Source organism: Populus trichocarpa, chromosome 5 (genome assembly GCF_000002775.5).
Source record: "Populus trichocarpa isolate Nisqually-1 chromosome 5, P.trichocarpa_v4.1, whole genome shotgun sequence".
Taxonomy (NCBI): Eukaryota; Viridiplantae; Streptophyta; class Magnoliopsida; order Malpighiales; family Salicaceae; genus Populus; species Populus trichocarpa.
Genome location: NC_037289.2, coordinates 8,461,396 through 8,487,687, shown reverse-complemented (window position 1 = coordinate 8,487,687; position 26,292 = coordinate 8,461,396). Strand labels below are relative to the sequence as shown.

General features: G+C 34.3%; 4 protein-coding genes across 6 annotated transcripts; 2 read left to right on the top strand and 2 right to left on the bottom strand.

Annotated features, from left to right (window-relative positions):
• Positions 1-2,271: 2,271 nt before the first annotated feature.
• Positions 2,272-6,683, bottom strand: LOC18099217 (uncharacterized). 2 transcript variants are annotated; one of them, XM_006383068.3, is made up of 11 exons: positions 6,347-6,683; positions 5,200-6,149; positions 5,042-5,131; positions 4,486-4,950; positions 3,958-4,072; positions 3,726-3,878; positions 3,347-3,600; positions 3,107-3,221; positions 2,951-3,003; positions 2,789-2,866; positions 2,272-2,703 (listed from the first exon to the last, which is right to left on the bottom strand). In XM_006383068.3, exons 1-10 carry the CDS (start codon positions 6,540-6,542, stop codon positions 2,804-2,806), a joined length of 2,454 nt encoding a protein of 817 aa, XP_006383130.1. In that variant the 5' UTR covers positions 6,543-6,683; the 3' UTR covers positions 2,272-2,703; positions 2,789-2,803. The 2 variants fall into 2 exon arrangements, with proteins under 2 accessions (XP_006383130.1, XP_024456818.1); XM_024601050.2 differs by having other exon boundaries at positions 5,200-6,143.
• Positions 6,684-7,333: 650 nt separating this feature from the next.
• LOC18099216 (uncharacterized) lies at positions 7,334-10,245 on the top strand. Of its 2 annotated transcripts, none has more exons than XM_024602191.2 (6): positions 7,334-7,570; positions 7,652-7,735; positions 7,818-7,905; positions 8,401-8,489; positions 9,511-9,622; positions 9,820-10,245. In XM_024602191.2, the coding sequence occupies exons 1-6, from the start codon at positions 7,535-7,537 to the stop codon at positions 10,008-10,010; spliced, it is 600 nt and encodes a 199-aa protein (XP_024457959.2). In that variant the 5' UTR covers positions 7,334-7,534; the 3' UTR covers positions 10,011-10,245. The 2 variants fall into 2 exon arrangements, with proteins under 2 accessions (XP_024457959.2, XP_006383129.3); XM_006383067.3 differs by having other exon boundaries at positions 7,335-7,570; positions 8,404-8,489.
• An 840-nt stretch (positions 10,246-11,085) lies between these two features.
• LOC18099215 (GDP-mannose 4,6 dehydratase 1) lies at positions 11,086-12,542 on the bottom strand. Its single transcript, XM_006383066.3, has one exon. It carries the CDS (start codon positions 12,463-12,465, stop codon positions 11,359-11,361), a length of 1,107 nt encoding a protein of 368 aa, XP_006383128.1. The 5' UTR covers positions 12,466-12,542; the 3' UTR covers positions 11,086-11,358.
• Positions 12,543-20,087: 7,545 nt separating this feature from the next.
• On the top strand, positions 20,088-21,576 carry LOC18099214 (UPF0481 protein At3g47200). The gene has a single exon (XM_024601278.2). It carries the CDS (start codon positions 20,151-20,153, stop codon positions 21,510-21,512), a length of 1,362 nt encoding a protein of 453 aa, XP_024457046.2. The 5' UTR covers positions 20,088-20,150; the 3' UTR covers positions 21,513-21,576.
• The last annotated feature ends 4,716 nt before the right edge of the window (positions 21,577-26,292 follow it).

Below are 26,292 nucleotides of genomic sequence, written 5' to 3'. Positions count from 1 at the left end.
AAATTTGATCAACTTGAAATTGAAGTAGAGAACACGGGAAATAGCCAGGGAAGAAAAAAGGGGTGGGCGCGCTGAGACAAACAAAAAGGCACACAACTGTAAGGATATATGAACTTCAGCAGCAAAACTTCAACACCCTAATGACCCAAAAACCACTTTGGCAAGCGCCTAAGCAATATTCTAAGATGCTCCATAGTAAATATTATTATTAACACTATATGGAAAACCTTACTGCTACTAGAACAGCATGTCAGAATCAATGGAAGGTTACTATTATGACATGAGGTCAAAACAAGATCCAAGATGCACTGTAGATCTAAAGATGTATCATGAGGTCAAAACAAGATCCAAGATGCACTGTAGATCTAAAGATGTATCATGAGGTCAAAACAATCTCCAAGGTACTCTACAGATCTAAAGAATTATTCATACACACACACACACACACATGAGATGAGAGAATTCCTAACACTAATATGGTGGGTGCTTGTTTCTATGTTTGGCAAACACCTTAAATCTCATGTATAGAAACTTGATTTCCGCATTCATGTTTCTACAGATTAATTAGGACCTAACTGCACTCATCACTATAACCCACAAGTAATCTGCAACACGATTGCTTGCAAATGGAAAATGAAACAGAAAAGGGAGGACCTCATTTAGTAAGCCATTTAATCCATAATAACTCTTTGAAACTTGTTCTGTAAGCAATGTATCAATTAGAAGTATTGTTGACCAGCACAAACACACCATGACACCAAGACAAAGAATTAAATAGGCAAAAATTAACCAGTCATCAACATACCTCCAACATTAAAACAAAAGGCTACTCCCATTTTTTGGTAGAACTATTCTGTGTCTGCTGCAAGTACAGTTTCTAAAAATGGAATCATTTTATAGCATGGAACATCTAATCTTCTAATACAGAAATACAAAATCCTAACCACCAAGTGATAACCAAGTATTATCACACAATGGCACCAGATCCACATATCTGCCCTACAAGAAAATTTTGAGGCAAAAAAATAGAAGATTTATCAACAACGAAATACCTAATATTTTGGTTTTGATTGAAGGAAATCCCAAGGTCTATGCATATTATAACACAGTTTTCTACAGGAAACCAATTAACAACAAACATAAATCAACTCCCAACCCCACTAAAATCAATGCAATCTGTATGATTCAAAATATTATTTCCTGCACTTCTGACAAAAAAAAGTAACCGAATGGTAGTATACTCCCAACTTGCGCAATCAACCTCATCACTATAACAATGTCCTAACAGGAAATACAGGACTTAATTATTGTTTCAAGTCAGGACACCTCATTGCAATTGGCATCTACCACTTTCTAAGTACATGGCGGAGCATAAACATTCAACAAATATTTGGATTATCAGGGATCTAAAACAACTGTAGCATAGGCTACAACATGATTGGGCATAATATAAGAACCTTCATCTTTATAACCACAATTTCCACATTTAGGATTCTATGCCAAGTATCATTGTGATACAGAGAACTGTAGGCCATTACCACCATTGAAAAATGCTTGTAAGCTTTGAAACACAATTCAACCATTGAAGTTTAAGAGGCGTACATATGAAACACCATCATATATTTTCTTGTAGGCACACCAATGCCATTTCTCCATCAATCCAAAGCTAGTAAACAGTAACTATCAGAATAGGTGACAGTTTAAGCTTACAAATCAATTCACCTTGAAAGACAGATCTTATCACCACACAAACTGTCAGTTTCAATCTCAACCCAAACAAATGATTCTGTTATGTAAAGATACCATAGGATCACTCTCAAAATACATAAAATCTTATGCTACTGAAGAATCAAGATATATTATGGACCAAGCCAATTGATAGTTCTCCTAGTAAAATAATAATTAAATGAAATGTGTTCAAAATCTTAATTTCATCTTCGGTGCTATGCACCTTCAAATAAAATGCAATTCCCATCAGTTCTGCTTTGGCAATAGGTGCATAAATGTTGAATGAACAGCCAGATCATATCCAGGCAGACCAGTCATTGGCATACTAAATAACCATTAAGTTTTATGGGGCACAAATCCATTCCAATTTTCAAAATAAAGCCACACAAGATGTTACGATTTGGATTTACAATTCCTATAAGTTAGGCATAGAAGGTCTAAACCTTTCCATTTCTCTTTCAAAATTTTCAAGAAATCTCCTCAAAGCTTAGAACCAGCATACTCAGTATTAACTGCTTCACCTCCATCACTACAAGAAAAACCTTGATTTGAAACTTTGCACTTCCATTAAACATAGTCACCAATCTGTTATGTTTTGGAACATCATCAGCATCAATTTTTCATCCACGATTCAGGAACATAAACACAACCAAAAACTAAACTATAGAACAACCCCATAATGTAAGTCCTCAAGCAGTTCATGCCTAGATCAAAGGGATAAATATCTATTCCAATCTCCAAAATATAGAGAGAATTTTACTTGCTTAATCTAAGCCCTTTGAAGATATACCCTAAACTAGACAAAAAGTCTCCGGATACTGCACCGAAAATTTTCACAGGGAGAGAATTTGAAGGGAATCACAAGGAAAAATACAAGACGTGGAAAAGATAGAGTAAAGGCAACTTCAACTAGTTTCTGAACACCAAGCCATTTGCCTATCATCAATGTTTAGCGTCCTGCTTTTCCAAGCCCACCTAGACACAATTGAAGTCAAAACCTTTAACTTCAAGAATCACATCCAATATAGACTATTTAAGATTGCAAGGCAATTGGAATTACCAGATTTGACTGTGCCTAATAGCGGTAACCACCGCCATATGAATGGTCGCTCCCATAATAAGGTGGATATGAAGCATACTGCAACACAAACAGAAAACAAAATAGGATGAAGCTCTTAATAGTAAAAAAAGAACTGGGATAAGCTAGAGGTTAATTGCTCACATCAGAACCACGATATTCATGAAAGTAGGGTTCACTGCCTGCTCCATATGCATCTGAAACATAAAGACACAAGGATGATAAATACTGAAAACAATAAACCAAATAAAATAACCATGCCACACAAAGTGAAAAGAGCTGGGACAAAATAACTCATACCACGATAATGTGTCCCACGAAATGAAGCTGCTGGATCAGCATAATCTAATCGAGGATCAGAGTAATCTAACCGGGGTCGAAGCCTACTAGGTTCCATGTAATCAGGATCTTGGTCCTAAAAGCAAGAGAATACTATCAAACTCTAAAGAATATAAAGGATGCACAAGCAACGACAGAAGCTTAAATTTTAAAACACTATTGACCAAATGACAGAGTTTGGCCATAAAAAGAAATTCTCACAGTCATGTAAAATGGCCGCTTCATCCCATGTGGTCCATCATCATAAAAATAGGGGTCATCAAAGTGCCTTCCAACAAAACGTCGGTCAAAGGCTTCTTCAGGAGAAAATGGTTGCCTCCTTGAAGAAACATGGTCCCTGTGTCCTCGCTCAGGGATATCATGCCAAGCTCTATTCATATTAGATCTTGATGGCCCAGCAGTCATACCTCTACCAGCTGTGTGATAACCTCCTCTGAAAGTACCCCTTCTCCCTCCTACTCAATACAATAGTTGGAGTTAGATTTTTGGCGGTAGCCAACTGAAAGATCTGCTTCTATTGGAAAGGAAGTGTGTGTGTGGGTGTGTCCGCACGCTCACAGGGAGAGAGACCATTGAATACCTTGCCTCCCATGAAGCATGTCATAACGATCATTATAGTCATACTCATGAGGAACCATTCTACTAGTTTGACCACGTCCTCGTTGATAGAAACCCCTGCCACGTTGGAAATTTGCCCAGTTGGAGTGACGTCCACCACGCCCAAAACCCCTTCCTGTAACACGGTTGCCTAAATCAAATGGAGACAAGACCAGCTGTTAAGAAAGATTCAAGTCCTCAAGATCAAAGGTTACCAAATCTTGAAAAGTTTCCACTTCCAGAATGACCAATTCGAAAGCCACCACACATTCCACCCTTCACAGCCTGAGTTTTCGGCAATGGATTTGACAGCCTTGCTTTAACTCTCGTCTGCCAGCACATGACAACATCATGACCTCAGTTCATAGACCATCACTTACCAGTTTAAAAACAAAATAGGTGGAAAGTTTATTATGTACCATGCAACTAAATGCATGCATTTCACATGCATCGATACTGGAATGATCAAAGCCTACCAGGCAAGGAAATAAATTAAAACTAAAACTAATGAAAGTAGCAAACTGAAAAGAAGATGTGAGGTAATTTCAAAACACATCTTCGACACCTCAATCCCTCATTTTGTTTCAAGTTAAAGGAAAATGCCAAAATAATTTAATAAAACCTAGAAGTGGCTTTTTAGGTAAAGTGATTTTGCTACAAACACAACAAAAAGAAATGAGAAAAGAACAGCTGCAAAGCAACATGATTTGAAGTAGATGAAGTATCGATAGAACATATATTACCTTTGTGTTACCATTACCAAATTCTCTATTATTTATTCCCTCAATACAAGCAACAGCATCATCATGCGTAGAGAAATCAACAAATCCAAAATCCTTTCTCTTGGCAGTTGACATATTTCGTGCTAGGACAACTCTCACAATCTCTCCATAACCTTTCAAGCACTCCCTAACACGGTCTTCATCCCAGTGTGGGGGAAGGCCATCAAGAAATATAGTCTTAACCTGAGCCATAATTTCAGGGTCAGGCTCACGTATAGGTTCAGCAAATGCCACTTTAGCAGTTCTCTCTGGATGGCCAAATACAACATCAGGCTTCTGAAGCCTCTTGTATGCAAGCATTGCATCAGCATGACATGCGAACTCAAGAAATGCAAAACCACGACTTCTCCCTTCATGTTGAGCATCTGAGACAACAGTGATGTTCTCAACACCTTCAACACCATAATCCTTCAACTTTTGCCTTATCTGCCATTCCACATTATGTAATAAATCACTGAAGAAAAATATATATATATATATATATATAAACAAGAGCTGGATTTTATTAGATACTCACAGCTTCCTTTGTCCATGTGTTGCATATATTTCCCAAGAACAATGTATCATTGTCCTCACTTGGTGCTGTCCCACATCGCTTTCCACGAATCTGTGAACAGTTAAGGAGTTAATATTACATTTATAAAATGTGAACCAAAACCATGAAGTGATACATACCACAGGGTTTTTCATTTCTGACAAAGCGCGCTTCACATGCTCCTTGCTTGCAAATTTCACAAACGCGTATCCTTTATTCCTATTCGTTGAAAGATTCTTGTGTAATCGAACTTCAACCACTTCACCAATCTTCTCAAAAACCTTTCTCAAATCCTCCTCAGTAGCATCCCTATCCAACCCACCAACAAATATCTCATACTCTTTCTTAATCTTACGCTCCTTAGCAACAGCTGTTAGTTCCCTGCGTTCGTCTTCCATTGCATCAGCTTCCTCAGCAGGCTCATCTGGATCTTCAAAGTCATCCTCACCAGGATCTTCAAAATCCACTCGATCTCCATACTCCTCATATCCATCATCCCCACCATACTCATCTTGCTCGGGCTGCGCCTCTTCTCTCCGAACCTCATCCTTCAAAGTCTCTTCCATCTTAACAGCCTCGTTTATGGGCTTTACTTCATCATCCATGTCTTTCCTCTCATCCTCCTTAACATCCACCCCCTTTCCCCCATTGTCAGGTTCTCCGTTCCTAGATACTTTCACAAGCTCTTCCACAGCAGTTTGTTTCTTTGTCACAGAGTCCCAAACCAAATCACTAATAGCTCCATCATCCTTGCTAGAATCGAGTACAGGCTCTTCCACACCTTCCTCCTCCTGTACAGAGACAGCAACACTTTCAACCTTAGTATTTTCCACTTTCATCGTAACTTCTTCCTTCTTTAAGGATTCTCCAACATTCTCAGCAGCAAGTTCCTCCTCCTTTGAGCTTTCTTCAACCTTAGACTTTGTGGCAATCACAGTTTTTGGTGCTTGTTCTGAAAGAACTTTTGCATTGGCAGGAGTTTTCTTCACCACCTTCACCACTCTCCTCACAACCTTCTTCTTAATCGGAAGTGGCTTCGTAGTTTCCAGCGTCGCCATGCTCACGTCCATATGTACATTTGTTCCTTCAACTAATATTAAAAATTATCAATTAGCAGACCTAGCCTAGCAACCTCAAAAAAAAAAAAAAAAAAACAAACAAACAAACCCTTAAAAATCACATTAATTGCTTCACTTCAAAAAAAGAAACCCTAATTGAGAATAATATCAAGCTACTAAATAAATAAATAAAAACTTTTTTATAGAACGATGGAATAGCCATTATCACCTGGTGATTGTTCAAGTTTTGAATCAGAACCGGTAATTGGCAACGGTATCATGTCGTTATTTTGTGTCTGCTTGGCGTTGCCTGGGGTTTTTGGAACCGGTGTCTCCTCTGTGGCAGAATCACGAGCGGCTTTGGCAGCGGCAGGTTTCCTTCCCGCCGGTGTTTTCTTAGTTGCTGCTGCTTTTGTAGCTTTCATGTTGGCATACACAGAGGGAGTGAGATTGATTACTGGCTTGAATTTATGAATCTTAAGATTGACTGGAGCAGAATATATCAGTGGAAAGGGGAAGAAAGTTTAATTACTTTATTTGATTGATTTTGCAATTTTTTAAGAATAAAAAAAAAATGAGGGCTCTATATATAAACGAGATGAAGATAGGGGGAAGGGGAAGACCGAAGTGATTCTGGTTGCTTTTTTAGTCCTTGTAATGTGCTAATATTTATACATTAAACATTATGGTTTAAATCTTATTAAAACCGGTCTAACTTGATAAATTAACATATTAATTTATTAATTTAGTATCAGCTCGAGTCAAGTTTTATTTCAAACTAACTCAGAGGTTAATCTTATCAAACTTGTATTAGTTATATAAAATATGATGAACTTAGTCAAACCCAAATAATGTTTTATTTTATTTTATTTTATTTAAAAAAAAACTTTGTTTTAATTTTTTAAAATAAAAAATTCAAAGAATTTGTTTTAAAAATAATCTAAATTAATGGGGTTTAGCTCTTATTGTCATCTAATTAATTGTTGTGGTTTTTATTTAATTTTTTATCCTACGGAGTGGAATTCAAGAAGATTACCATACACAAGGAATTCGGTAGTAATGCATACACAATGTCCTAAACTACAAGCTCTAGATTATTCATTTTTGCAAGTACAGGTAGTAATATGCAACAAGTATCAGACCTTAGGGACCAAAATGCTACTAAACCAAAAGCCGTCCTTTCGCTCCACAACCACAAAATTAGTAGTCGTCCCAGACTTACGGGGATCGAAACGGCATCATTTTGTTTTAAAGCACTTCAGCTGATAGCCTCAATAAAATCGACTGCAAGCTGCTACCCCTTCTACGATTCCTTGGCGGAGTCCAAACGGGTTCCGATCAGTACTCGGTGGCGATTAAAACACGCTATCGAACTTTCCGTTGAAGACAAGAGCTTAGAAGTAAACTGTAAACCACCATGGGTGCCTCCGAGTCTAGTCTTTCAAGTTCGCAGGTAGTTAGTTCTTTTAAAATTCTCTAATCATTTACAATAAATTTGTCACTGTTGAATAACTTGCTTGTTTTTGGTGTAAAGAAACTGACAGATGAGATCACTACCGTCACTGAGAGATCAGAAGCTGTGGATCCCATTTTGGAGAGGCTCGAATCCCTCAAAATTGTAAGCTTTTTATTATCCTTTACACAATCCCAATTTGGAGACTCATGCGCTATCTTATTATTCAATTTTTTTTGTACTGTAGACAAGGCCAATATTAACTTCACCTCGAAAGGAAGAAGGTAGTTTGACTGACATTTTGGTGAGGAAGGCATCGGCTTCTTCAGCTCCTGGTGGGTCCTGGAATTGCTTTCTTTCTTGTTTTCTTTCCTGCCATAGACTTTCTCCATTGAAGCATTATAAAAAAGTTAGAATGTTAGATAAGTATAAATTAATTCGCTCTCTGGAGTTGAAAATGATTCGAAAAAAGATATCTACTGATGAATAGAAAAGCAACTTACTTTCTAACGTGTGTGAATGTTGTCAACTTAAAACATTTGAAGGTTCGCTTCAGTATCCTTGGGTATAGAAAGAGAAACGAAAACAATCACTAGTTTTATACATTTTCTCGTGAATGTTTTATATAGAAAGAAATTAATGTTATGTCAAGTTGAATAGTAGCTGTTCGACGTGGTTTTTCATGCAGTGTATATTGGTCATAGATGTAATTTTGTACTCTTATTTCTTGTATCTTGCTCATCCCATTTAAATTAGGGAATAATTGTTTGAGAAAGGCTAATATTTTGATTTGGTATTTGCATGTGTGTTGTTTTTAATGTTAAATGTAGCAGCTGTAAATCCAAATGTGTTGTTGGAGCTCTTCTCGATATATCGTGATTGGCTAGAGGCGAAGGTCCAGCAGATTAGCAAGAAACAGGTTTGTCTGTCATGAAGAACTACTATGAGTAGAAGACCAGTTTATAAAAATCTAGTTAAATATTGTAAAGGCATGGGATGGATCCTATGATCTGGGGGTGGGGATCCTTAATGGATTATATTTTGTATTTTTAGTTCTTTCTCTGATGCAGTTTTTGATTTAGGTTGAAATCTTGGTTGAAGTTTAGCACTAAGATGGACTCATGCCACATGGACGTGGATAACGATAAATTTCATCATGATCTGTACTAAACTTGTTTATAGGTTAGGGTCACATGTAAATTGATTTTCAAGTAGTGCTTGCAACTCTTCAATGCTCATGTTTAGGTTTTGGTATGCATCAATGGAAAGTAGCCAACTATATATGATGGTGATGAGCAGCATAAAAATGTAAAATGTTCAATCTGCTGTTAAGAGAAAGCACATGATCTGGTTTTACTTTACACTCAATTGTGGTCGACCTGATTCTTTAATAGATCAAGTGAAGGTCCAAAGACTTTAGTAGTGTTTGGTATTCTGGTCCAACTACACTTTTGAAAATTTTGAATTTTGGATTTTTAGCTTCAAATAAATTAATTTATTTTTTTGTGTTTTTAGATTTGATGTCAAAAATGTTTTTTTTTAAAAAAAAATGTTATTTTGATGCGTTTCTAAGTGAAAAGCACTTTGAAAAACAACCTCTATTACACTACTTTAAACATGGTTTTATGTCAGAAAGGACGTGTAATTGATGAACCATTTGAAATTTTCTCTTTCTTTACCCATGAATACGTGGAATCACTGATTCTTAACCAAATAGTCTGACTAGAGTGCAATAACAGCAATAGTTTCCACTGGAAAGTACTACTTTAGCGGTTATTGTGTTATGTGCTGATGTTTGAAATCCTTCTCGCAGTATGCTTTGTCCTGGAAAACCTGCTGTACCTCTTTTGTCGACTTTGTTTTGGTTTTGCTATTTTACACTTGGCAGGATTCAGAAATTTAATGTTGCTCCCACTATATTTTGGTGAAAACTATTGCAGGAGGAGATAGGAAATAAGATAGAAGTGGCAGATGTTTTGGCAATTAAACTTCTTCAAAGGTTTAATTACTCGGTGTCAGCAATGAAGACTGCATCGCAGAATCTATCAGAAGGTACTTGACAACTTATCAAACTATAACTGATTACTAACGGATTATGGAATCACATAGAGAAATCATAAGAGAATTGATCATTCTCTCAGTAGTGTTTGCCTTTTGGCTCAGTTACTTGTAGTGAGTCTCAGTTTCTTATTCTTGACTGCATCTTTGATCAAGCCTTTGATCAACTTTAATTGGGACAACACTTGCAGTTCATTCTCTGCAGGTGGAGATTGGGGAGTTAAAAGGGAGGCTGACTGAGGTGATTAGTAATTGTGATGCATTGTGCAATAGAATTACTTCAGAGGGGCCAGAATCTCTTCGTTCATCAGTTAAGCCATTTTCAACTGCCACTGCTGACTCAGAGATCAGCTCTAGCTCATCATCTGTGCAAAGAGTATGAAAATCTTATCCACCTTCAAACGAAGCCAGGTCAGACTAACTGTTTTACGTTCTGTTTTCACCTTCTTTTTTCCTTGTGTATAGTCATTGTTTAACCCATAATCTCCATTGGGATCGAGATTTGCATATTGGAAACGTTGACAAAGAAGCTTAGTGGATGAAATGTGAGGACAAATTGTTATTATTGTTCTGCCAACCTTTCATTATCTTAATTAATCCATGATCGTTTCCTTCAAGATATTGAAAACAGTATGTACTGTTGCTGTAAAATGTAAAGATTATGGTGAACCGACATGAGCTAGGATCTGATGCATCATGTGTTTGTTTTAAACCAGATCTGATGCATCTGATGCTTCCTTTTTAAACGCTATTACGAGAAATAGATATTGACAAAGAAAGGAGCGGACAGCCAACGGGACACCCCACCACCCCACCCCACCCCACCCCACCTATTGCTTGTGCAATTAACAATGCTTGAACTGCTGCCTGCGGACGTAAACCGATACAGAATAAACTCTTAACACTAGAATAATGGAGGGTTTTTTTTTTCAAATTAGCTGGTTTTCAAATTATATTTTACAGCCATATTATTAAAAAAAGAAGAAGAAAACCCTCCAAGTCCAGAGCATTTCTAAAGAAAAGGACAGCAGACCCCACTACCCCATCACAACTTCTCTATTATTTCTATTTTATAAAATGGACAGATTAGCAAACAGTGTGCTGACGACAGCAAGTATAATGTGCGTGAAAAGGCCAAGCTTTCCCATTCCAGGAGCAATGATATTCGAATTGTACGTCGAACCACGGAAGTGTAATCTTGGCCAGAACCTCGTACGCGTCAACTGCCAAACAGTTCAGATCAGAGAGCTATTGTCTGCTTAAACAAACCAGTATAGAACACAGTAAACTTCATTATAGACTGAAACAACGGAGCCTGAAAGTAATTGCAAGCCATACGACTTCCCGCATTTTGTAGGTAATAACTGCAAAAATCCCAGGCTTGGAAATCCAATTTCAATTCATGAATTACGAAAAGAATAAAAAAAAAATTCAAAGAGTCACAACGATTGAAACTATTCTTGCTGAAACTGAATGAATTTGATTCCACGTAACAAAGGGACAAATAAACATTTTAGAAAAAGAAAAAAAAACACTTGAATTAAACACCCCAGTAAATATCCTCCTATCAATTTAAACTCGTTGAAAGAAAATTATGACTGTTTATTCAATTATGACTGATTATTCGATTATGACTGATTATTCGATTATGACTTGATTATTCAAATTTCTAACATACATTAATACAATAACTTAATGACCGGACTAGAAGAGACCAGCAGACGTATGAATCAAGGCTGTTGCTGAGCATTGATGTAACCAGCATCAACAAGAACCTTCTCCCTCTTAGCTAAATCAACATCTTCATCGACCATCATCCTCACCAATTGCTCAAACCCAACTTTAGGCTTCCAGCCAAGCACTTTCCTCGCCTTGCTCGAATCCCCTTTCAAATTATCCACTTCAGCAGGCCTAAAATACTTCTTATCAATTACAACATGATCCTTCCAATTCATCCCAACATACCCAAATGCCACTTCCAAAAACTCCTCCACCGTATGCGATTCCTCTGTCGCAACCACATAATCATCAGGCTTTTCCTGCTGCAACATCATCCACATTGCCTCCACGTAATCCCCTGCGAAACCCCAATCCCTCGAGGCCTGCAAATTCCCTAAATACAACTTACTCTGCAACCCCACCTTAATTCTCCCAAGAGCCCTCGTAATCTTTCGGGTTACAAAATTCTCCCCGCGACGAGGAGATTCGTGATTGAATAAAATCCCATTGCAAGCAAACAGCCCATAAGCCTCCCTGTAATTAACAGTGTACCAATGCGCCGCGCATTTTGACGCGGCATATGGTGATCTTGGATGAAATGGGGTGGTTTCTGATTGCGGTGGCGGCGTAGACCCAAACATTTCCGAAGATCCCGCTTGATAGTACTTGACATGGCTTCGCCCTGTCGCGGCAATATGAGACCTCACCGCCTCAAGAAGGCGGACAGTTCCGGTGGCGACGACATCCGCCGTGTAATCAGGGACTTCGAAAGAGACTGCCACATGGGATTGGGCTGCAAGGTTGTAGACTTCGTCGGGGTAGATAGTGTCGAGCCAACGACGGAGAGACGACGCGTCAGAGAGATCTGCATAATGGAGCTTCATTCGGGCTTTATGGACATTGTGTGGATCTATATAAATATGGTTAATCCGCTGCGTGTTGAAATTGGAGGACCTACGAATCAGCCCATGAACTTCATAGCCTTTGTTGAGGAGGAATTCAGTGAGATATGAACCATCCTGACCGGTTATACCGGTGACTAGGGCGATTTTGGGTTTGATTTCGCCGTTAACGGGAGTGGCGGAGGCGGATCGGGGTTGGTCTGATTCGGATGCCATTGATGGATAGTCCAAATTTGATTTGATGGGATTATGAGAAAAAGCTAGTCTGTTGCGATTTCGGTCTGTTGAGGTTGGGGTTTAATATAGCGGGAGGGAGGGGTGGTGGAGAGGGTAGAATGGTAAATGGAAGTCGGGTGTGTAAGAAAGGTCTATGGAGTGGATGTTGAAGTGTTTGATTTTTGGGTTGAATTGACGGTTTTGGGCTTGTAGGTGGGTTTGACTCTCAACCTAAGCTAGCTAAAGAGTATTTATTTCCCACTTTTCAAGGGGCATCTAGCGTGGTGGTGGATTTTTGAATCCACAGGAAATCAAAAGCAAGCCTTGAGACTTTGACTCCCAATATAAGTACGTATATATTCGTTTTTTACATTATTTTCTCAGGTTCAATCCTGTGAACTAATTGTTATATAACGATATATAGGCACAATTTATTTTTGCAGTTTACTAGCATTTTAAAAAGAATATAATATTTTTTTAAATTAATTTTTTTAATATGTTTTTAAATCGTTTTGATGTGATGTACTGGTATCAAAAATAAATTTTAAATAATAAATAATATTATTTTAATATATTTACAAGTAAAAATTATTTTAAAAATAATCTCTATCATAGTAAATAAATGTACATAGAAGACTATTTTCAGATTTTATGTTTCATAAGAACCCAAAAGACGACTTTTTTACTGTATTATCTTGAATACAAATCATTTATCATATATTAACTTATTTCTTCTTTTTTTACATATATAAATATTACATTGTATCTCAACTATATATTTGACATTTAAAAATAAACAAAGTGTATATATATAGATGATGAAATCTGGTGGTAGAAAGCTATTAACAGATTCCAAGCAATGTTTCCAGTCGTCACTGAGTCGGATAAGAGATAAATCGATAGTCGAAAGATAATAAATTTCAAAAATACACTAGTAGTAAAGATTTAATTGTTCTTATTTGTTTGTCTCAATAAATAAATGCATATTTATTACTACAAGGTACAGATCAAATTGCCGATTTACAAGAGTGTCCGGAGAAGAATTTTTCAATTTTGTGTAGTATTATTACCCATCATTTGTGTTATAATAAAACTTTCGTAAGTAATTATCTAGTAGGTGGTCATGTGGTAAGAGTTTAGGATCAAGAGGTTTGTTTTTCATGTGGTCTCAAGTTCGAGTCATGTGATTGTTAATATTATTGTCATAAGAGGTTTACATGGTCGTTAATTTCAGGACCCGTGAGATGCGCGCAAGCTGGTTTGAACATCCACGTTAAAAAAAAAAAAAAAAACTTTCGGAAATCCTAAGTGTTGTGTTTCCAACGTATCATTTAGACAAAGTCACTAGAATTGTGGACACACCACTTCACATGTTGTTTTAGTTGTTTTGTTACGTGAATAGATAAGTTAGAGCATAGAGAGGGGTGGGAGCTAGCCTGCCATATTGAGTTGACTGGTTTGTTAAATTTTTGCCAAGGTGTATTCTGAAGTGGTCTTTAAACTTGAGCGCATTCTTTGGGCACAATTCATTGGTTTTGTCCGAATTTAAAAATTTGCGTTTTCTTCTTCGATTTTATCAACAACAAGTCAAGTTATGAGGAGTAATTAAGAAGCAAATTTAAGTAGACTCCACTGTATGCTTTATAATTTATTTATTATAATTATAAGTAAATTTAAAGTAAGTGCACAGTGCTTTTTTTCCGTCCCTTAACTTTTTTTTTTATTTAACCCTTATTTGATCAAATTATAAGCTAATTTAGATTAATTTATTAGCACAGTTTGAAAACACGGTGCAAATCGCGTTCCACAAAATTTTAAATTTTTGCTTAAATATATTTATTCTTTTATGTTTTTGGATCGTTTTGATGTGCTGATATCAAAAATAATTTTTAAAAAATAAAAAAAATTATTATTTTAATGCATTTCTAGATAAAAAAACACTTTGAAAAACAGTCGCTATTATACTCACAAACACCCTTTAAAAACTGACAAGATTGAATGACAAGAGACCCAAGTAAAAAAAATAAATAGATGAAATGGGTGGTTTATTGGATCTCTCAGGTGAAAAACCTATTTTGCCATTGAAAGCAAAACCAAGAAAGGATGTTATTAGGGTAATTTAGTAATTTCAAAATGATCTATTTGTCATTCTAGAATTTAAAGGGGGCAATATTGTCTTTTTGTTTTATGATGCACAGTAAAATGACTCTTATACCCTTATACTCAGTATTAATTTAAAGCTTATAGTCAGGGGTGTTTTTGTCTTTGTGATTTTTTATGAACAATAAAATTACTCACAAGATTGAATGACAAGAGACCCAAGTAAAAAAAATAAATAGATGAAATGGGTGGTTTATTGGATCTCTCAGGTGAAAAACCTATTTTGCCATTGAAAGCAAAACCAAGAAAGGATGTTATTAGGGTAATTTAGTAATTTCAAAATGATCTATTTGTCATTCTAGAATTTAAAGGGGGCAATATTGTCTTTTTGTTTTATGATGCACAGTAAAATGACTCTTATACCCTTATACTCAGTATTAATTTAAAGCTTATAGTCAGGGGTGTTTTTGTCTTTGTGATTTTTTATGAACAATAAAATTACTCACAAGATTGAATGACAAGAGACCCAAGTAAAAAAAATAAATAGATGAAATGGGTGGTTTATTGGATCTCTCAGGTGAAAAACCTATTTTGCCATTGAAAGCAAAACCAAGAAAGGATGTTATTAGGGTAATTTAGTAATTTCAAAATGATCTATTTGTCATTCTAGAATTTAAAGGGGGCAATATTGTCTTTTTGTTTTATGATGCACAGTAAAATGACTCTTATACCCTTATACTCAGTATTAATTTAAAGCTTATAGTCAGGGGTGTTTTTGTCTTTGTGATTTTTTATGAACAATAAAATTACTCACAAGATTGAATGACAAGAGACCCAAGTAAAAAAAATAAATAGATGAAATGGGTGGTTTATTGGATCTCTCAGGTGAAAAACCTATTTTGCTATTGAAAGCAAAACCAAGAAAGGATGTTATTAGGGTAATTTAGTAATTTCAAAATGATCTATTTGTCATTCTAGAATTTAAAGGGGGCAATATTGCCTTTTTGTTTTATGATGCATAGTAAAATGACTCTTATACCCTTATACTCAGTATTAATTTAAAGCTTATAGTCAGGGGTGTTTTTGTCTTTGTGATTTTTTATGAACAATAAAATTACTCACATGCCCTTGGTTTGGATTTTCTATAATTTACATTGAAGGGCATTTTTGTATTTGTCATTAGGCTTTATTTTTGTAATTGTCAAGTTGAATTAGGAACAATTGTATAATTTAATATTTAAAAATATTATTTTAAAAAAGTTTTTGACGTGTGCATTGTATACATCAATAGTAAATACGTGACAGTCCTAACGCCCTATGGGAGGCGCGTGTGGGGCCGTCCGGTAGTCAAACGTCATCTTTCATGGTGGCGTTTAATTGTGTCGCCTCCTCAAAGAGGCGACACGTGTGGACAAAGGCTACCAGGTTGGTGTTTACAATATTTTTTTTTCTTTCCTCTCTCTTCCCTAGAAATTCACGCTTATTATTTAAAATTTCAAGGTTGTCCCCTTAGTTGGGGATATTTGAGTATTAGTCCTCATTCTTTTGATTTGTAACTTTCATTCTTGGCTTTTTTGTAAGTTTTTTATTTCTTTTCAATTTCATCATTTAATCTAAAATTTTTATTTGTTGTTTTTTTTTTAATTTGGTCTTGATTTTTTTTCTTTTATTTTTTTCTTACCTCTTTTGTAAACTTTCAATTATATTCAATTTCATCCTTTAATCAAAAATTTTATTTTTTAAAATTTGATACTCAATCTTTTGGTGATTTCTTCTTCTAGTTCTTTTGTAGAATTGTTTTTCTTTTTAACTTAGCTCTTCAATCCAAAATTATGCATCCTCTCTCTAATATTTTTTAAAATTTGCTTCTTCTTTTTTTAGTTGCTATTTTTTCTTTTGAATTTTTTTTTGTGATTGAATCTTTTTCTAGTTTCAACCATTGACATTTTATTTATTAAAATTTGAGCTTCATGGTTTTTTCACTTTTGGTACTTCCGATCAAATGACCCGGGTCACAGGTTTTGTAAGCTAATACAAATGGCCTGGGACAAGAGTTGGCATCATTTTTTTAACTTATTTTTTTTCCATCTCATGATTCAACATTGGTTTTTTTTTTTATAAATTTTTTTTTATGATTTTTTTCTGTTGAACTATTCTGATCTCATAATCTAGTATGTGAGTTTGATGGTCCTCAATGGGCGTAGCGTGATGGCAAAGGGCTTGAGATCTGCACAGCGGGTCTCGAGTTCGAGTCAGGGCGTGCATCTCTTGTAAGAGCATGGAACAGCCGGGGTTTTACTCGCTCACCTGGGCCCACAAAGTGCGCTTTCCGGGGGGTGGGGTTTCCTCGAATCCAAAAAAAAAAATTATACCTTAGGGGCGTAGCGTGATGGCAAAGGGCTTGAGATCTGCACAGCAGATCTCGAGTTTGAGTCAGGGCGTGCACCTCGTGTAAGAGTTTGGGATAGCCGGGGTTTTACTCGCTTACCTGGGCCCATAAAATGCACTTTCCGGGGAGTGGGGTTTCCTCGAATCCAAAAAAAAAAAAGAGTTAGAAGACTTGATCTGGGAAGGTTCATGCTTTTTTTTTAATTTATAATTGCTATTTATTTTTTATTAATTTGCATATTTATTTATTTTACAACTTTATCATTTAATATTTTATTAGTCAAAGAGTGAGATTGACCAAAATGCTTGCTAATTAAGCTAAAACACTATTGTATCGATTAGTTTATAACAACTTGTCGATCTACTCTTTTTTCAAGGGAAATGAAAGAGAGAGAAAAGGATTTTGTTGAGTAAAGACACGCCTTCAGTTGAAGAATAGCCTTCTGAATTTAATAAGAGCAATGGTAACGTTTCTTGCAGAATTTACTTTCCTTGAAATCTCAACTATTACACTAAATTTACGTATTATATATTTAGTAAGACTTAGTTGTTCGATATATATATAAGATTCTAGTTCCCTTTGGTACGATTAATATTACCCATAAAATAATTTGTATTTTTATAACATTATGCTAAGCTATTAGTAGCACCTCATGAAATTTAATAAATGAGCAAATCATTTAAATTTCCTATTTTGATTGATATATTACTTGATGAATCTTATTTATCACTTGGAACTATCAACCAGTCAATTGTAAAATGGCATATTATTTTATTTATTTATATTAAATTTATCTATTAAATTTGAAGGAGTGACTAATTGAGCCAATAAATAAAATAAAACCTATTTCTACTATTGGTTGGTTGATTGATCCATAATCTAAGTTGTCGCCCCATGTTCTCTCAATAATTTATCTGTATAGGTTCAATTTTAAATTTGTTAATTTTTTAACATAATTTTAAATTTGTGTTGGAAAATGATAAGATCAAATTATGTGTTATTTAATATGTCTATGCTAATTCCAAAGAATAGGAAATCATATTTTTAAACATATCAAAGAATTATGATCAATTTTAAGGCTATACATAATTGGTCGAATATTAGTATGCACCAATAGATAATAAACTATAAACCATAGTTTTGAAACCCGGCCCGGCGGGTCGACCCTGGACCTGACCGATTCAGGACTGGAACCGGGTCAGGTTTAAAAAAATAGGGAAAGTTAAAACTCGGGTGACCTGGCGGGTTGACTTGGTAAGACCTGGTCAAAAACCCGGTTGCAACCCGTTGACTTTGTTTTTTTTTACTAAAACGATATCGTTTTGATTTTAAAAAAAAAATCAGAATTGACCCGGGCGACCCGGTCAAAACCCGGAACCCAGGCCTTGGACTGGGACGGGTTTAAAAACTCTACTATAAACCATTAAATCTCTAGTTATCTCAACATTTTTTTCCTTCTAAAAGCTTATTAATAGTAAAGAAACGAATTAGTAATTATTGTCTTAGGTTTTTTTTTTAAAATATGCATCTTAAATTAATTAATTAATAGTTATTAAACCTCTACTGATGTAGAAATTTTTAGTAATCACTCATTATTTTTTTGTAAAGCTATATAGAAAAGCATTACTTCTGATAATAAAGACTACCTCTTATAATACTTCTTGGAAAAAAAAAAAACATAAAAAAGGAAAACTTGTGGAAATGATCGCTGTTATTTTACGAGGCTGTATGAAAATATAAAAAATAATCATTAATTCGGGTAAGGCCCGCTCGTATGGGCCTTGAGGCAACCAGGCCTGCTTGTTGGGTTGGACGCGCAGCCCATTAAATTAAAGAAAATAGATGACCCATCGTCGTCAATGCAACGAGAAACGATGGTGATACAATTCCATTGCCAGCCAATTTTAGGGATGTTGAACCATCATAATAATAAATAAATAAATAACCCACAAAAAACAAACTTTTTATCATGAAGACAAACATATGGACACCAAATTATTGGATTAAGTGATTTAAAATTTTAAATGCAGCTCATCAGATATTTCTCTCTCCTTCCCTTTCCCTCCTTGGCCCCTAGTTCTCTCTCATTTGTCTACATCTAGGAAGAAAATGCAAATTTACCTAATTTAGCTTAACCAATCAGCTCTTCAAATAATAAAATAAGATGATATGTAAAAAATATTAAAGCTCAAGATTAAATAATTTAATATAAAATAATAAAATTAAAAAGAAAAAAAATTGCCTTTAGGTTTCTTTAATTTTGTTTTGTCAGATTATCTCAAACTTATGATTTAGATTATGCGTTTTGCGAATTAACTCGGATTTGTTCACTTTTTATTACCTAAATTACATGCTTATTGCATTACCTCAGGTTAACTTGAAATGTTTTTTTGTCCCTCTTTTATTAAATTTCATGTTTTCATATATATTCAGGTATCATGATTTTTTTAAATTTTTTTTTATGTAGTTGTGTCATCTAAAATCCAAACCCATGGTCCGATGAGAAGAATAAATGAACAGCCCGTTTATTTTTCCATTTTAAAAGTGTTTTTGATTTTTTTAAAAAAAATATTCATGTTTTTTCTTTAATTAAAAATAATTTTATTTGGTGTTTTTCGATTGTTTTGACTTGCTGGTGTCAAAAATAATTTTTAAATAATAATAATAACAATAATATTTTGATATATTTTCAAGAAAAAACATTTTAAAAAACAATCGCTATTATACTTCCAAACACCCCTAAAAAAACAGATGGGGAAGGAGAGCTATCAGGTATAAATTATTAAAGGAAAACTTCAAAAATGCCCTTCAACTATATAGATAGTATCAATGTTGGGCTCAATCAAATATATGTATCAATTTTATCCATTAGGTTTCGGCATCATATTTGATCATGGATTCCATTCAAAATTGCATTTTTTTTAATAAAGAACATTTTTTTCTGTGGTGGAAATTACATTTTTATTAACGAATTCTATCAAAGGCCCCAATTAAGAAATTGAAATTTGCTTAGGAACAAAATCGATGTAAGAAATTGTTTGGGGACAAAATTGATACTGATCCAATAACTAAGGGGTGTTTTTCAGGTTTGTCCGATTATTATTCATTATATTTGCTTTGCCAAAATCTTCTCAAATCAGGAAGGGAGATCAGCTGCACGTCTTGAAACTTTTTAGGCTAGTGGCCCGAGAAACTCATGATCAAGACGAGTGAAATGGAGAGCAATTCAGTAGAAGATGAAGAAGGCAATGATCATGTCATAAGAATTTGGGAGGTGAACGAGGATCGCTTGAACTTGATGCACCAAAAAATCTCCGACCCACCAAAATTATTGACCAAAGCAGCTGCTAACAGTTCATGCTGCATCTTTAAAGTCCCCCAAAGGTTCATCGATATCAACGGTAAGTCCTACCAACCTCATGTAGTTTCAATAGGACCTTATCACCATGGTGAGGAACACCTTAAAATGATTGAAGAACACAAGTGGAGATATTTAGGTTCTATCCTCTCGAGGACACAGAACAAAGGTTTGGACTTGGAGGTCTTGTTGAAGGCAATACAGCCACTAGAAAAGAAAGCAAGAGAGTGTTACTCACAAATTATCCACTTTGACACTGATGAATTTATTGAGATGATGGTTGTTGATGGTTGTTTTATTATAGAGTTGTTTCGTAAAGTTGGAAATGTTGTTGAATTCGAGGTTGATGACCCTATTGTCACCATGGCATGGATCATCCCTTTTTTTTACAGGGATTTACTTAGACTCGAGAACCAGATTCCTTTCTTTGTTCTTGAGTGTTTATTTGATATAACAAGAATGCCAGGAGAAGAATCTGGCCCTTCTTTGTGCAAACTTTCGTTGGATTTCTTCAATTATGCTCTTCAAAGACCAGATAATATTATTGCAAGGCATAATGATCTTAATGCCAAACATCTACTCGATTTAGTTCGTTCAAGTTTCATAGATTTTGAGCAAGGCCAATCACTCCATGTGGACACATCGACTCCCATGATTCACTCTGTATCCAAACTTCGCCGTGCCGGAATTGAGCTCAGTCAAGGAAATCCTGAGGATAGTTTCTTGGTGGTGAAATTCAAGAACGGGGTGATAGAGATGCCTACCATAACCATTGATGAAACTGTAACTTCTTTTTTGCTAAATTGTGTAGCATTCGAGCAGTGTCATAATGGTTCTTCCAAGCATTTCACAACGTATGCAACTCTTCTGGATTGCCTGGTTAACACCTTCAAAGATGTAGAACATCTATCTGACTGCAATATTATCGAGAATTACTTTGGTACTGATTCAGAAGTTGCAAGTTTCATCAATGATCTTGGTAAAGAAGTAGCATTTGATATCGAAAGGTGTTATTTGTCCAGTTTGTTCCATGATGTTGACCAATACTACAAGAATAGTAGGCACGTACAGTGGGCAAGCTTCAAGTATACTTATTTTAGCACTCCATGGTCTTTTGTATCAGCATTGGCTGCCTTGATTATCCTTCTTCTTACGGTATCTCAAACCGTCTACACCATTTATGGCACTTACAAAAAGTAAACCCTACATGTATATCTGGTATGCTTTGAGAAGATAATACTATATATGATTCATGCATTGTATCGTTCTCTGGTAAATTTATTTGCTTTTCCACTCATTTCAATGAAAGTTGGATGATCAGGAGGTCACCACCAAACATTCCAGGGGATTTCTGGGCATAAAATCAGACCAAACGTTCAGCCCACATGCATGCATTCAGAATAAGCTAATGGTCATCAACATCACAAATATATTTTTAAAGTGTTAAAATCAATCGTGGCCGTCTCGCTTTCTTATCATCACAGGCAACTTGTTTATGTTAATGATTCTCTCTGCATGCACGTGTCAGCAACCAAGTGGGGAACAGTTATCAATCAATTAATAGGTGGGGAGGTCTTGAATTAAGTGAATAGACACTTCAAGGTTATGAACTTTCATCTAAACGATTTCTTTTGCGAGCTGAATGCTGGATGATTCCACTTTAATGGAGGAGAAAAGTCTTGCATGTATTTGGGAAGCAGTCTAAACGATTTCTTTTGCGAGCTGAATGCTGGATGATTCCACTTTAATGGAGGAGAAAAGTCTTGCATGTATTTGGGAAGCAGTCAAGACCATCTAAAGAAACTTCTTGGATGAGCTAAAGAAAAATTATTACCAAAAAAATTATACAATAAATAAAATAAACTAAGGAAAAACGTTGTTTTTCTGTTCGTTTTTCTATGGAGGATGATACGTACATTCGCGCTGTGGACATGAAGAATGCGAATGAGTGGTCTTTTGTTTTGTTTTTTGGTTTCTTTTATTTTTATTTTTGTCAATTATTCGTTTTGATACTTTTAATTCTTTTTAATTTATTTCATTCTTTTGTTTCATATTATTCATCATATTTGCAGTATCATAAAATATCCCTGCTTTCAAATTGATGATCAATTATTATGAAATAGGATTTAATTTCTCAGTTAAACAAAGAGCCAGGCCTTTTTCCTTTAGTTTTTATTGTTCATGAGGTGCGGAAAAGTACACTTTGGTCCCTAAAGTTTTTAACCTTCTAGCTATTAATCCTCGTGTTTTGAGAGTTTAACTTTTCAGTCCTAAACTTTATTTATTTTAGGTTTCACTTCCTAGAATTTGGGAGGAGAGAATATTAGTGGAAGATAAGGAAGGAGAGAAAAAGTGGTCAATTAATCATATTCTGACGATGAAAAAAATTGATTTCAATGTGTTTCTCTTGGTGAGATGAGTGTCATAAATGAGTTTTTGAGCTTCCATCTTGTCAAAAAAGGTATATTAGGATTAAATAAGAATGTTTTTGGTTAATTTTATTTTGTGTTATTTAACTAGTTTAAGAGTGTTTTGTAGCTAGAAATTGGTTTATTAGGATTTTTAGGGTATTTATTAGATATTTTTAGGTGAAAATAGATTGAAAATGAATCTTTAGGTCCAACAAACCCCTTCTCAACTTTCCAACCACTTCTTTGATTAGTGAAAATTGTGTTGACCTTTAGGTCACATATTAATATTTTATGTATTTTGATGATAACAATTAAATAGAAATGGTCTAATGATATGCTTGAATGAGAATAAATTTAAATAAGTATATATGAAGATAACATCAACAAGCATGAGGTATTGAATGAAAAAATCAATTAACAAGTCCAAAATACAAAGCAAGTGAAGACTTAGTTTTTAAGTGTTCCTTTTAGTGCTTAAATGTAAATCTTTATATCATACTTAATAGCACAAATTAAAATGAATGCACATACTTCACTTTACATTCATTTACAAAGAATTGATAAAACGATTCTAAAAATCATTAGAATTAAAACTGATAAATCTGGTATTCTAGATGAACCGGTCAACTGTTTGTATGGTGATACCATATGAACCGGTTGTCCACTTGTTCATACATGATGAACACCTAGGAATTTGTAGGAATTGATCGACTGTTTGGCTTTACCAATATAAACCGGTCGATTATATTAGCTGTCAGAGGAACAATAACGGCTTTAAATGACTAGTTTTTGCTAGAAACATATATATAGTTTGTCTAATTGCAGAATAAAATACGAAAGCCGAATATATATATACACAAGCTATTTCAAGAGCAAACACATATTCATCAATACTAAATTATACTTATATTTGTGCATTAAAACCTTCATATTCTTGCACAGGAGTATACATCGATCTTTTTCTCACAACACTTAAAACACTTTCAAATCCTTTAAGTGCTATTGAGTGAGGTATAGAAATCATAGATTCTCAAATTATAAAATCCACTCTATTGAGAGAGAATCTTGTGACTATAAAATCACACTTGTATATATTTAAGAGTTTGGATAAAGTCTTAACATCGGTGAGGTATTGTCACCAAATAAAAAATATTAAGGAGGAAACATCTTCAAGTGGTGTATAAGCTTGATGTGGATTCATCCAGATCATTATATCTTTAACTTGGATTAATTAAAGAACATAACACTTAAGTGCGGTTGATACTTGAGGTGTGCATGTAGGCTAGCCGAATCATGTCAAAAACCAAGTTTACAATCTCTCTTTCCTTACCTATTTATTTTAAGCACCTTGATTATATTGTTGATTATTGTGCTCAGTATGCTTAATTTTTTTAAAAAAAAATTTCATTATTTGTTATATTTAATGGAACATTTAATTCACCCTTTTAATATTAGAACAACAATTGGTATCAGAGTCTAGTACTCATTTATATAAGTTTGTTTAGACTTTAGTATAACAACAACTACTAGTTTTAATGTTTAAAATGAAGGATCACCAACATGTAGGCCACCTTTATTTGATGGTAATGATTATGCCTATTGGAAAGCTAGGACAATAATATAACTATCTATAGAAAATTGATCTTATAACCCTACCAAAACCAAAATCATTTCACAATTCCTAAGGCTAGGAGTGAGTATACCAATGGTGATAAAAAATTGATTTCTATAGATGTTAAAGCTATGAACACTGTGTATTGTGCCTTGAGTAGAAGTGAGTTTAATATAATATCATTTTGTAAAAATATTAGGGATATATGACATGTTTTAGAAATGACTCACGAGGGTACCAATAAAGTTAAAGAATCTAAAATTGACATGTTTGTACATCAATATGAGTTATTCAAAATGCTTCCAAATGAATCAATAACTAGTATGTTTACTAGAATGACAACTATCACTAATAGTTTCTATGTTCTTGGTAGGATTTATACTAATGCTGATATTATGAGCAAAATTCTTAGGTCCTTGCCAAAGACTTGAGAAACAAAAGTGACGGCATCCGAGAAGCTAAGGATCTCATCAAGCTTCCATTGAAAGAGCTCATCGATTCACTAATGACTCATGAAATCACCATGGAAAAACAAGAACTAGAAGAGAAGCCAAAGAAGAATTTGGCATTCAAAATCATACACCATGTTGATAGTGATGATGATGATGATGATGATAAAGTGGAGGAGGACATTGCACTAATCACAAGACAGTTTTGGAACTTCCTAAGAAAAAAGGAAAATAAAAAATTCTCAAACTTTAAGAAGGATAGAAATAAGAAAGAATCTAGCAAAGAAAAACTTAAATGCTATAAGTGCAACAAGATAGGGACACATAAAAACTGATTGCCCTCTTCTTCAAAACAAGAAGATGAACTGTTATCATAAATGAGCAATGAAAACAACATGGAGGGATGACTCAGATTCTAGTTCAAGTGGTAAAGAAGAGCATGTTGCAAACATGTGTTTCATGGCAATTGAAATCGATAATGACGTACTTTTTTCGGATGATAAATCTGACCTCTCTTATAATGAATTGCATGATGTATTTGAGATAATATTGTATGATGAATACCAGAAGTTAGGTTCTAAGTATAACTTATTGGAAAAAAAAAACATACATGTTTACTTATTGAGAATTATACATTAGAAAAAAAAACATGCTTTGTAATTGAAAATTATGATAAAATGAACCAACTTGAAAAGGAAAATAAATTTTTAAAGGAAAAAGGTTGATAAGTTGAACACTACATTAACTAAATTTATTAAAGGTTCTAAGATCTTAAAACCCTGCTAATTAGTCAATGGATAAATTGATTATTACTTATAATTTCAAAAATTACATATTTAGTTCTAAATCTGAAATTTGCTCGTAATTTATTTTATTTTTTAATTTCCCATTCTTTTTCAATTTATTTTTTTTACTTTATAAAAAAATACAAAAGAGAAATATTAAAAAAAAATAGAAAATAATGTATTTTTAATAGAAAAACAATAAATTAGGATGATCAAAATTAGTTAAAAGAGTATTTAATTATTTTTAATAAACTATAAAAACTAAATTATTATTAAAGCATATCGTAAGTGGTTGCAGAGCATAACTTCAAATTTTGGGTTACTTCATCTTTTATTAAAAGAAAGGAAAGAAAGAAAGAAAGAAAAAGGAAAGTTCTTCATGCGATGGAAACCATGGGAAGCTTCTAAGAGAGTCTGCATTAACAAGAATAAAATTCTTCTTTCTCTACGACGTGAGGATCAAGCCAAGAATAAAGATAGAAGGATGTATTTTATACAATAAAACTATAGCATCCTCTCCTTTTTATTTAATGTATAAAAAATAGATATCTTAATTATTTATTTTTATTTTTTTCCTAGTGCCTATTTTTGTATCCTTCTTCTTTACTCAATGTAAGATTCTTAAAATAAATGTAAATTTTAACAAATAAAATTTTGACATTTACGAAAAACATTAAACCACACGGTCCACATTACCATATATATATAAAAGTAAGAATATAT